This window comes from Paralichthys olivaceus, chromosome 12 (genome assembly GCF_024713975.1).
Source record: "Paralichthys olivaceus isolate ysfri-2021 chromosome 12, ASM2471397v2, whole genome shotgun sequence".
In the NCBI taxonomy this organism is placed as follows: domain Eukaryota; kingdom Metazoa; phylum Chordata; class Actinopteri; order Pleuronectiformes; family Paralichthyidae; genus Paralichthys; species Paralichthys olivaceus.
In genome coordinates this window covers 24337296-24349375 of record NC_091104.1, presented here as the reverse complement: position 1 = coordinate 24349375, position 12080 = coordinate 24337296, and the positions used below count along the sequence as shown (strand labels likewise).

General features: G+C 43.2%; 4 protein-coding genes across 4 annotated transcripts; 2 read left to right on the top strand and 2 right to left on the bottom strand.

The window, feature by feature from the left end:
- Positions 1-2325: 2325 nt before the first annotated feature.
- Positions 2326-2722, top strand: LOC138412350 (histone H2B). The gene has a single exon (XM_069536065.1). The coding sequence runs from the start codon at positions 2348-2350 to the stop codon at positions 2720-2722; it is 375 nt and encodes a 124-aa protein (XP_069392166.1). The 5' UTR covers positions 2326-2347.
- A 3500-nt stretch (positions 2723-6222) lies between these two features.
- Positions 6223-7438, bottom strand: LOC138412374 (histone H3). The gene has a single exon (XM_069536102.1). The coding sequence runs from the start codon at positions 7281-7283 to the stop codon at positions 6873-6875; it is 411 nt and encodes a 136-aa protein (XP_069392203.1). The 5' UTR covers positions 7284-7438; the 3' UTR covers positions 6223-6872.
- Positions 7439-7573: 135 nt separating this feature from the next.
- Positions 7574-8258, top strand: LOC138412377 (histone H2A). Its single transcript, XM_069536105.1, has one exon. It carries the CDS (start codon positions 7631-7633, stop codon positions 8015-8017), a length of 387 nt encoding a protein of 128 aa, XP_069392206.1. The 5' UTR covers positions 7574-7630; the 3' UTR covers positions 8018-8258.
- Positions 8259-8362: 104 nt separating this feature from the next.
- On the bottom strand, positions 8363-10884 carry LOC138412372 (histone H1-like). Its single transcript, XM_069536100.1, has one exon. The coding sequence runs from the start codon at positions 10082-10084 to the stop codon at positions 9461-9463; it is 624 nt and encodes a 207-aa protein (XP_069392201.1). The 5' UTR covers positions 10085-10884; the 3' UTR covers positions 8363-9460.
- Positions 10885-12080: the final 1196 nt, after the last annotated feature.

The window sequence follows — 12080 nt, the reverse complement described above, 5'->3', positions numbered from 1 at the left end:
TTGACACCATTAAATGTTTAATGTATATAAGTGAAAAAAAAAATAGGTAACTTCATTTTTTGGCTTCACATTTAATGCATGTGAGATATCTGTGTACAAATAAATGTTTCATGATTTAATGTCAATGACCTGGATGCATAGTGTACGCCCAGGACCCAGGCTGTTTTAGATTTGTAGAAAAAACATATTTGAAGTATCAATGTTTTACACATATTTATATTGGTTGTTTAGATGATATCGAGGTCACCATAACATCTACTTTTCTAATCATTAAAACTCTTCCCTCTGCTTTGGAGCCTAATCTACCGACCATAACTGTCGTGTGAGAAACACTGATGGTTCATCAGACATGGGGAGACATGCACAGCAGCTTTCTGAACCATTTCCCTCGGGGCTCTATGTGCTTTGTGTTATACTTCTCTAATCAGTCCTAATGTAACTCTTATCTTTAACCAAGCTTGTTACAGACTCTATTCTTACTTGACGGGGACGTGCTACAGTTCTACTGTTCCACAAAACTGGTCAAGTGTCAGACCTTAATATCTACAGTCCTACATCCAACCTCTGCTCCTGTGGGGGCGCTAGCGCACCAAAGAGTTTATTATCAGCGGATCCACAGAGGAGGAATACGTCCATCTCTGTCTTCTAACACGTCCTCATGCAGCCTATGAATAGCTGTGATTCCCGGGGGTCACACTATCGACTAGCTCTCATCTGACTGAAGAGAAATGTCTGGACGAGGAAAGGGAGGAAAAGGTCTCGGTAAAGGAGGCGCAAAGCGTCACCGCAAAGTTCTCCGTGATAACATCCAGGGAATCACCAAGCCCGCCATCCGCCGCCTGGCTCGCCGTGGCGGAGTGAAGCGTATCTCCGGTCTGATCTACGAGGAGACCCGCGGCGTGTTGAAGGTTTTCCTGGAGAATGTCATCCGCGATGCTGTCACCTACACCGAGCACGCCAAGAGGAAGACCGTGACCGCCATGGACGTGGTGTATGCTCTGAAGAGACAGGGCCGCACTCTGTACGGCTTCGGTGGATAAACTCACTTTCAACTGCTCAACAACACAACGGCTCTTTTAAGAGCCACACACTGAGTCAATGAGAGCTCACATCCTCTGCTCAACCCTCATCACTAGTTCTTCCAGAGAACAACAATCAATCAGGGTCTGATCATTAATGGAAACGTGATCTTAGTAATTATCCATATATAAACCATGTTACCACGTGAATTAAACTTATTTTGTTTCAGTTTCTCTCTGTAGTGAGTTTCCATCCAACATGTATAAAAACACTACATTCACATATACATTTACACCTTAACTCTAATATAGATATTGAGTAGATATCACTATCTCAGATTGGTAAAGTATCATGTTCTTATGTGACTGTCCAGAAAGAGGATGCTGACTGGACCACAGTCATACGATGGGTGGTGGAGTGGAACTTGATTCATTTGTTAAAACCCACAGATCCTGCTGTACTACATGAAATAATATGTTTGTTTTTCTGAATAGAAAATAAGTTCTTTTTACACCTGTAATCCTCCTTGACTTTTCATGGCTCCTTCCCAGCAGTACTTTTCTATAAGAACACTCTGCACTCAGAGGGCTGTGTTGGTCCTCCCCAACAACAATAGCATGTCTTTCTAACCCAGTTTGAAGTAACAATACTTGAGATATCAATGTTCTGGCATCAACACATTGTTACTGTTCTAAAGAAGCTAAATAGTTACATGTGGAAACGTACACAAGTAAATAACTCAACAGTCAACATTGTAAACATTTATGTAAATTACCATAAATACATGAATCAACTTAACTAAGGTGTTGGGGACACAAAGAGAGAGACGGAGGGAGACCAGGAATACTTGTGTAACCATCACATTTAAGCTCCATCAGACTGGTTGTTATCATGAAGACAATAATTATATTCAGTTCAATCTAAATGAACAGATTAATAAACCTGAAGTTTAACTGACTTGGTGTTTTACTGTGACGATCAAGTGTTCCCTTAATATTTAGAGCAGTGTGTTTATCAGGTCGCTTTAGTTCAGATAGTTTGAAATGATACTAATGTGATACTAACATCAATAATAAGAACATATATAGTTTCAGACATCATGCATTTCTTAACCCCCCAAATGTTCCAGTTCATCTCTACAGTTCAACCTCTGTCAGCAGCAGAATAATGGACTCTGGACATGGAGACACGCCCACTGCTGTTACACTGACGATCAACATTCAGCCAATCACAGAGAGGGAACAGCACAGCCACTTTACATGTGTTGTGTTCAAATACAGCCTGTTCACTGACGACTTCATTCATTTGATCGAATAATATCGTGACGATGCCTGAACCAGCGAAGTCCGCGCCCAAGAAGGGCTCCAAGAAAGCGGTGACGAAGGCCCCCGGTAAGGGCGGAAAGAAGAGGAGAAAGAGCAGGAAGGAGAGCTACGCCATCTACGTGTACAAGGTGCTGAAGCAGGTCCACCCCGACACTGGGATCTCCTCCAAGGCCATGGGCATCATGAACTCCTTCGTGAGCGACATCTTCGAGCGCATCGCCGGTGAGGCCTCTCGTCTGGCTCATTACAACAAGCGCTCCACCATCACCTCCAGGGAGATTCAGACCGCCGTCCGCCTGCTGCTGCCCGGTGAGCTGGCTAAACACGCCGTGTCTGAGGGCACCAAGGCCGTGACCAAGTACACCAGCTCCAAGTAAACCACTCTGGAGACATCACATCAAACCAACGGCTCTTTTAAGAGCCACACACTTTCTCTATAGAGACAAACTGTCCTGACTCCAACAACATGTGCACCAACACTCAAATAGCCACTTTACACTAATACTGGAACTGTGGTGAATTCAATCATGGTTCAATTTAATACTCATGGTTCATATTGAATTAGTTTTATTGTCCAGTGTCCCAACGCTCTGAATCATTTACACAATGGATTCATTGGTTCTGTTGATCATGTATCATTTCTTAACAATCAGTGTGTCCACATGACTTGCAAACACATTGATGATTAAATTAACAATATGTCTAATGTTGTTGCTACAGATCATCTAAAGGACAAACCGGTCTGAGGCACGTCTCTATATTTACTGATTCTTCTTCTTCTTCTGGCTTTTTGGCTCTTAGCTATGAACAGTTATGTGCATTACCGCCACCAACTGGTCTGGAGTGTGGACACAAAGACATCATTCTTGTGGAATACAAACCCTGTAAGTCTTACTCATATCGGCTTTGCTTTTGTAATACTAGATACATTTGACAGGTGTGTGAATACGTGGTACTGTACAAAACCTTCAGAGGGACAAAAACAGCAGCTGGGGATGACAAGATGGGTTCCCTGGCCTAAAGAGCCATGTTGATAATAATAATAATGTTGATATGCTGCGGTAAAAGTGTTGTCATCCCCACGCTCTCTAATATGGTCTAACACCGTAACATCTTCCTGGTACTGCCTGTGAACATGTTAAACACTTCTGGGCAGTACTGGGAGAAGTACGGTGGTAGACTCACAGTTTTCAGGATCTTGACCACAGCATTTCTTCTGACTGTCTGAAAGGTTAGTCTCTACAGTTCATAAGAACACCATGACACTCCAGCAGGAGGTGAGTCACCATGTCTGTAGCTGTCAGCTCCTGTGCTGCTCCACACTCATCTCCTCAATAAGTGTCTGAAAACATAAACAAAGGAGAAACTCAGATAAGGCTTTATTATTAGCTCTATATGATGTTGGTTATATGATAAGGTCAGTTATTAGGGGTTATAGGCTGCAATGTTTCTTGTATCCCACATATGCAAAACAATAACAACATATTCCTGTAACATACAGTATTTCTATAATAATTGTTCAGTGGTGTCTCTGAGGTTTTACAGTCAGTGGCTGACGTGCACTGCACAGCTAATGTTACAGTAACATTATTCAGTAAGATGTGCACACAGAGCTGTGGTATGAAAACACTTGTGTTGTATTGTTCTTGTTGATATCAAGCAGACCATGTAGTCATATAATGAAAACACAAACCTGTAGCTTCAATCTGCTCCCAGTGGTCCAGTCTCTCCTCCTCTTTACTGCTGCAGCTCCAGGATCTCCTCCTCTTCTCTTGCTCACCTCAGTACAGAACTCAAGTGTGTCAGCACGTAAACAGAGAAGACAAGTGTCTCCTGCTAACGCCATCTCCCTGTTATACGAGCCTGTGTGCTAACATTAGCCAGCATCAATATTGTTAGCCTGCATTAGCATTCAGCTAATTCAGCTACCTAATGTCAGTAATAAAGCACTACCACAGCATGTTAACACATTGTCTTCATGTAAACTATTAACTACAGTTTGCATTCAAAATAAACAGGTTACATTCATCAATATGTATCGATCTATAGACACTGCAGAGAAGTCAGCTCAGTGAGGTCATCCAGCATTTTGACGCATGAGGGCCACCGTAGCTCTCGAAGGGAGGGGGGAGTGAGGAACACCAAGTTTGATATGATGTTACCAGCTTGTTACACAATGAACCTTTAAATGAGGAAGTTAACATTTGACTACACAAACAGGCACTAACATAAACAACAAGGTGTAGCATAAATGTATTTGTAACCATTGTATTGCAAATTAATGATTGAACCCTTCTCTGTGGACCTACTGTTTTAGATGCAGTGGGAAGAGAGTGAGTGTCATAGATTTGATATAATGATTCAATTGAAAGTGATAACTGTGCAGATTAAATTATATTATCAGTCCCATCTACAATTGAAAATATTTTTAAGCCCATTAGCAGGTTGCAATGTTGGACGTGTTTTGTCCCATGTCTCAAGAATCAGTGATGTGTGTTATTCATGGGGAGGAGGTGGTGGATGTTTTCCCTGGTGGTTATAATTGTATTTGTAAAGAAGCTCATTAAATTGTAGCTTCTCAGTGTTGTCAATAGTTGTACATTAATAATGGTCGGACAGAAGAGGACTAGTAGGAAATATTGTTTCATTTTTAATGTCATATGTCAGAAGATATAAATGTCGTCATCAGAACGGCTGTAATCGTAGTTTTCCTCCATGTTGTCCTCCTGCTCTGACACATCCTCCTTCAAATCACTATCTGCTTCCTCATCTTGGAAGATCAGATCAAGGGCGTCTTGCACAGTTTGTCTTGCTGTCGTAACCTCAGTAACTGAAATGGCAGCTCACTTGCCTTAATAATCTCATTATAAAGACCAGTAATCTCAAAAACATGGATTGCAATGTATATATTTATTGGATTATTTTGTTACATATTTCATGCTTTCAGGTGCAGATCTGTTATCTGTGTCAAGTCACCTTCTGACCTCTGTTCCTTATGTGAACCATATATAATAACTCTTATGCTGTTTTACTCTTTTACTGCTTTGAGATCTGCCAGATCTGCCCCCACCCTTCATTACATTGATCATTGAATCAACAGTGTGAGTGAACTTTTGATAACGTTCCTCTATTGTACTGTCACATGGCTGTGGATGAAATGTCAGGAGTTGATTGTTGAAAGATGTTTACAGTGTTATCTGATCTAGAGTTGGGTCGTTCACGAACGAACCAAATATTTTGTCTGGCTCATTAACATGAACGATGGGAACTGAGTCGCGTTTGGTTGGGAGCCGTTCTTCTTTTTCTCTCTCCCTGAGTTCACACCTATGGTTCACAGTTGCTCACACAAGCTCCTCCAGTGAGTGAGACGGAGAGAGCATGGGGAGGAGCACCTAAGCAACAAGTTCACGTTGTGCATGCTCCCTTCATGTGAGGGCCTCAGTGAAAAACACAGAAAAAAAAAAAAAAAGCGAGTGCTTCTGAGTCGGCAGTGCAGTGAACAGCAGCCTGAAAGAGGGGGAGGACCGTCCGTCGTCGTTCTGCAAAATGAGCCCAGGGAAAAGGAGCAGCATTCAGATGCACTTTTCGCTTGAGGCAGACAGAAAGGCTAAGTGCTATATTTGCCAGAAGTTAATTTCATTGAAATCTGGATCCACAAATAATTTGCACAGGCATTTTAAAACTCAACACCACACTGTTAAAATCTCAGTGAGGAGAGAGCATGACTCTGACGATGAAGTGGAGAGTGTCTGTACTTCTGCCTCCACATCAGGCAGACGTAGGTGTTGCATGAATTACACAAGTCAAAGTAGTTTTACACACATACACACTTTATACAAAGGGTAAATAGTGACATTACTGTCAACTCAGAGGGATATAGCAGTGGAATATTTACAATTAATCCATATCAGACTTTAAAATCTTGTCCACACGTGTCAAATGAAGCCATAATCAATATTTCAGAATAATTCAAACTGAAATATTGGTGGGAAATCTGAGTTCAAAATTGGTCTGATCCAAATCTCAGCCCATCATTCCTCCCTGTGATTATTTCCAGGATAAAATGAATTAACCCAGGCTGGCTTCTTAAAAGTGAATTAATATAAAAATGAGCCAAATGAGCCAGTCTTTTAAATGGATCTTTGAAATGACCAGATCCCAAATATTCAGCTCCCTCCAAAGATCCATAAATCCCATCTCTAATCTGATCAACACAGACAATAATATAATGTCTGTCCAGAATCAGTGTGGTCTGTTATTGTAAATTTAAAAAAATGGTCTGACAGATCTAGAGTGTGATTGAAAGTGAATGGTTTATTCACATTATTTGTCTATTAACGAATTAAATGCTGAACTATGACCATCATTAGCAACATCACTGATATTGGTTGATTATTTGGTGATGAAAGCTTCTAGAGCTATGATCAGTCAGTAACTAGTGAGAGCAGCGGAGGAGCTTTGTCTTGAGTGCAGTGAAGTGGCTCTTAAAAGAGCCGTTGTTATCGTGAGTGGAGCAGTAGCAGCAGTTTAAGCTCTCTCTCCGCGGATGCGGCGGGCCAGCTGGATGTCCTTGGGCATGATGGTAACCCTCTTGGCGTGGATGGCGCACAGGTTGGTGTCCTCGAACAGGCCGACCAGGTAAGCCTCGCTGGCCTCCTGCAGAGCCATGACAGCGGAGCTCTGGAAGCGCAGGTCGGTCTTGAAATCCTGAGCGATTTCTCTGACCAGGCGCTGGAAGGGCAGCTTGCGGATCAGCAGCTCCGTAGATTTCTGGTAGCGACGGATCTCTCTCAGAGCCACGGTACCGGGCCTGTAACGGTGAGGCTTCTTCACGCCGCCGGTGGCCGGGGCGCTTTTACGCGCAGCCTTGGTGGCCAGCTGCTTCCTGGGGGCTTTGCCTCCGGTGGATTTACGAGCGGTCTGCTTGGTTCTTGCCATTGTATGTGTTCTCTCTCTGTTCGGGAGAAAAAGTGAAGTAGAGCAGCGACACTCTGATTTTAAACGACGGAGCCAGTCGTGAAATGGTGACGTGATTTCAGATCCCCTGGTCCTGATTGGTGAGAGGCTCCTCTTGAAGCTCAACGCCGCCGAAAGGAGCGACCCACCGCCCGAGTCCCCGCTGCTTATTGGAGAAAAAAGTGGAGAACGACCCCCCCCGCTCCGCTGGAGTCTTCTTCTCTGGTTGGTCTGGCATGATCCGTCCCGCGCGATCCGCTGATATATAAACGAGGGTTCGAGCTGGTTGCCGCAGTTTCTCTTGACGTGTTTCAGGAAACGATTTGAAAATGTCCGGAAGAGGCAAAACAGGCGGAAAGGCCAGAGCGAAGGCAAAGACCCGCTCGTCCCGCGCTGGGCTCCAGTTCCCCGTCGGTCGTGTTCACAGGCTGCTGCGTAAAGGCAACTATGCTCAGCGCGTCGGTGCCGGCGCCCCCGTCTACCTGGCGGCTGTGCTGGAGTACCTGACCGCTGAGATCCTGGAGCTGGCTGGAAACGCCGCCCGCGACAACAAGAAGACCCGTATCATCCCCCGCCACCTGCAGCTGGCCGTCCGCAACGACGAGGAGCTCAACAAACTCCTGGGCGGAGTGACCATCGCTCAGGGCGGCGTGCTGCCCAACATCCAGGCTGTTCTGTTGCCCAAGAAGACCGAGAAGGCCGCCAAGTCCAAGTAAAGCGAAGCTGCTGGAAATCACCAACACAAAGGCTCTTTTAAGAGCCACATACTCACCTCTGGTAAAGAGCAAGTCTCCACATGTCCTAATCTAACTTGGAAAATACACAAGTACTGAACAAACAAGGAACAGAAGTCATACCTCAGGTTGTTGGGTACCCATAGCTGATAAAGCACGTGATTAGTATTGTTTCAGATTTACACTCTATGGGTAAATGGTGCCACATTAATGACTGATACAACATATATTCCAGCAATTTAACAAAGGCATAAACGTTTTAAGTAAAACCATATGGTTGTTTACTTTTGTTCAACATGTTACTCAAACATTTTAGTAAGGGTTAAATTCTGACCTTTTTGTGTTAGATACAGAAAGAATGTATGTATACATGTACTTTTGTGTAGTTAACATGTTTTGTGTGACTCAAACATGACATTTGCCAACAAGGTATCCATTAAATACACATTTTAACACATACATAAACTTTTACAGTTTGTATATGTGTTAGAATTCAGTGAGCAATGACTCAATTTATCCCACATGCACCATTTTCACAAAACTGGTTCACACAGTAACTCAGATCAACGGTTATTTTGAGGTTATGAACATGATGAATTCACTTTGCGTGACTGACTGATTCATCTTTCTCTGTTCTCCCCTACGTGTGTATTTAAATGTGTAGCTTGTTTCCACAGAGACTTGAAGTGTAAAGCGGCTGCGCTCTGCTCCACAACATCCATTCAGAGAAACAAACTGTTGAAGTACAGCACCTAAACACAACTAACTGCTCTGTCCATGGTCCTGAAACAATGTGTCTAATTTAGTAGTTTAAAATTATATTCTGACCTACTGGAAAACAAAGCTTCTGAAAGGAAATGTAGGAGACTTCATCATGGTAGTGGACGGTGTTCTGGTTCACATATTGTAGTGCAGCGCCATCTCTTGGAATCCGGATGTTACTACATATTCTCATGCAAAGTGGACATCGACAATTCTAAGTAGCTCAAAGTCAATAATTGACTCATTCTTATGCGTTTACTAAGATAAATATACAGTAAGACAATAAATATGTTTCTACACAACCAAATATGACAATTGAATACTTCTTAAGAGGAAAATCTAAAGTATAAATATATGATGTAAAGCTGAAATCGATGTACATGTTGCACAGTGTGTGTGTCAGTAGTAGTCTGCTTCTCCTTCAGTGTCTAAAGATATGTTAAATGTATTTGACATTAAATAACTTGACTTTGTAACAAATAAATATTGAACATGTTTCTATCTAACTCGACTCTCTTTAGTTAAGAAGTCAGTCTCTACATATGTGTTGCCAGTGAGTGACAGTGGTGATGTATGATGAGGAAGCAGCTCTTTGTGGATCGACGTGTGTGGCTCTTAAAAGAGCCTTTTAGCAGGATGAACATGTTTCACAGTGAGGACAGCTCACTTCTTCTTGGCTGCTGTCTTCTTCACTTTGGGTTTGGCAGCCTTCTTCGCGGGGGCTTTCTTGGCTGCAGGAGCCTTTTTCGCCACCTTCTTGGGGCTCTTGACTGCCACCTTCTTAGGGCTCTTGGCCACCTTCTTGGGGCTCTTGGCTGCTTTCTTGGCCGCTGCGGGTTTCGTCGCCTTCTTCGGGGACTTTTTAGCGGCTGCTGGCTTCTTGGCTGCCGCTGCTTTGGCCTTTTTAGCCGCTAGGGGTTTCTTGGCGGCGGGCTTCTTCACTTTGAGAGCGGCCTTCTTGACCGGCTTCTTCACCTTGGGCTCCACCTTCTTGTTGATCTTGAATGAGCCGGAGGCCCCGGTTCCCTTGGTCTGGACCAGGGTCCCCTTGATCACCAGGCCCTTGATGGCGGTGTTGACGCGGGACTTGTTCTTCTCCACATCGTAGCCTCCGGCAGCCAGAGCCTTCTTGAGGGCGGCCGCTGACACGCCGTTCCGCTCCTTGGACGCGGACACGGCTTCGATGATGATCTCCCTGACGCTGGGGCCGACCTTCTTCGGTTTCACAACCTTCTTCTTGGCCGCTTTGGCCGGGGCGGCGGCTGGAGCTGGAGCGACTTCTGCCATCTTTGTCTCTGAGTTTAGATCAACGAGGAACTATCGGAGTGAGTGACCGGACTAATGAAGAGTCCCGATCGGGAGGCGGTACTTGAACACACCATGAGAACCGTGGAGACTCAATCCAGCCGTGGCTCCTGTGTGCAGTGTGAACGCCGAGACACTTGTGTTTTCTCTTCACTGATAAACGAGTGAAACATCAGTGGGTGAGCGGTGCTGGAGGCTGACAGTGAGGAAGCAGGTAGCGGACTTGTGTGTCTTCATATTGAAGTCATGAAGAGCTCTGATGCTCTCTGCATTTTGTCGGTGGAGCCTCCAAACCTCACCCGTTCACCGCGGTGAGCAGCGCTGCTCGGCGGCTTTTCCCACTCGTTTCTCTCCTAAAATGACTTGAAAAGCACCACAGCTCCACCAACATCCGTCTCCCAGCTGCTCCACATGTTGGTTCAGAGAGACCGAGTCAAAACAAGCAGCTGCTGATGATCCTTTGGAAGAAAGTCAGGTTATTGTGCAGGCAGCAAACACACCGCTGATGGCCGAGGCTCATGGTGAAGTGGAGCCAGACTTTCTATCAGAGCCGTGAACGTTTCATGCTGAGGATGCTGGAGAGTCATTATATCATTAGAGCTACATTTCATGTCCATGGGTTGGATCTGTGAAGTTTACTAAATATTAACTTCAAACTATGATCACATTCATATTGAGCCACATTTCTCTTTCATTTAATACAAAAACTCAACAGGTTCCATCATTTATTAGAAAATGTGTATGATATACTGGAATTTGTTGTTATTCCTATTGTGCGATTTTGTAAAAAAAACTTTTGTTCTTAATTTTAAAGATAGTGTTTGTATAGTATGTTCATCATTATTTATGAAAAATATTCATTAAACAATGACAAAGGCTTATCAAGAACTATTTGTCTCATATATTAAATTATTCCCTTTGTGTGTTTCTGTCAAGCTGTCAGTTGGATAGCTATTGATCTATAGATCAAATAGTCTCAGACTTTTATAGCCAGTAACATATTCATATTACAAATGAAGACCTCAGTCTCAACAAACACTCTGTGTATCCAGAATATACACACGTGTGCAGTCTGAGTTTGTGTAGATTGCTGTGGGTAAATTAGCCTGTAAACATGGATTTTTATCCATTTAAACATACTTCATTTATCTAGTACTTTATAAACAAACAATATAAAGCAAAGTGTTTTCCATGATATCTACAATAAAACAAGATCAATATCCCTCATCCCTCCTCTCACCCCATCCAAGCTCATAGCAAAACAACAACAACAGTGTTTTATTCATCTCAGTTTTAAACTCATGACACAAAGGTAGGAAAGCAAAGACAAAGTTGAAAAGATAACAATAAATCTGCTTGCTGTGTGGTCAAGACCAAACATTATATCCAAGCTTTATAAGTCCATCCCCTCAGGGACAATCATGTTTGATGCTTTCAATTGCATCTCAGGGTTTTCATGAGTTAAAGGAACTGGTCCAATGGTCAAATCATGACCAACATTACAACCTCCGCTCACATGATAGAACCAAAGCTGTTTTAGCTCACTGAAGAAGACCCTGAGAAGAGGTAGAATGCTCAGAAAAACACATGGAGCTTCTTATTGAATTGATCCAGAGTTACGCTCCTCTGGGGAACAAGAGTAAACTTCAATGTGCAAAGTGTTTATCGAGGAATCCAAACCATTCAGATGCAGACAGAGCTACATGCACTGTTGTTCGGGATGACGGTTGAGTTCCATTTAGCTGCTCCAGTTTCATGGTCCTGATGTTGTGCATGCTGGATCATTGTCATGTTTACTGGAGCACTTTAATACAATACAGGACTTTGTCAATGTTTTTATTAAAATATTTGTGACTCTTTTGAAACATGTCTATAATCACACATGTGACCGCACACACACAGCACTACACTTTTAAAACCTGATTATAAAAACATAATGAAAAGTACCTTCAGAGCTATTGTATATGACTACAGTACT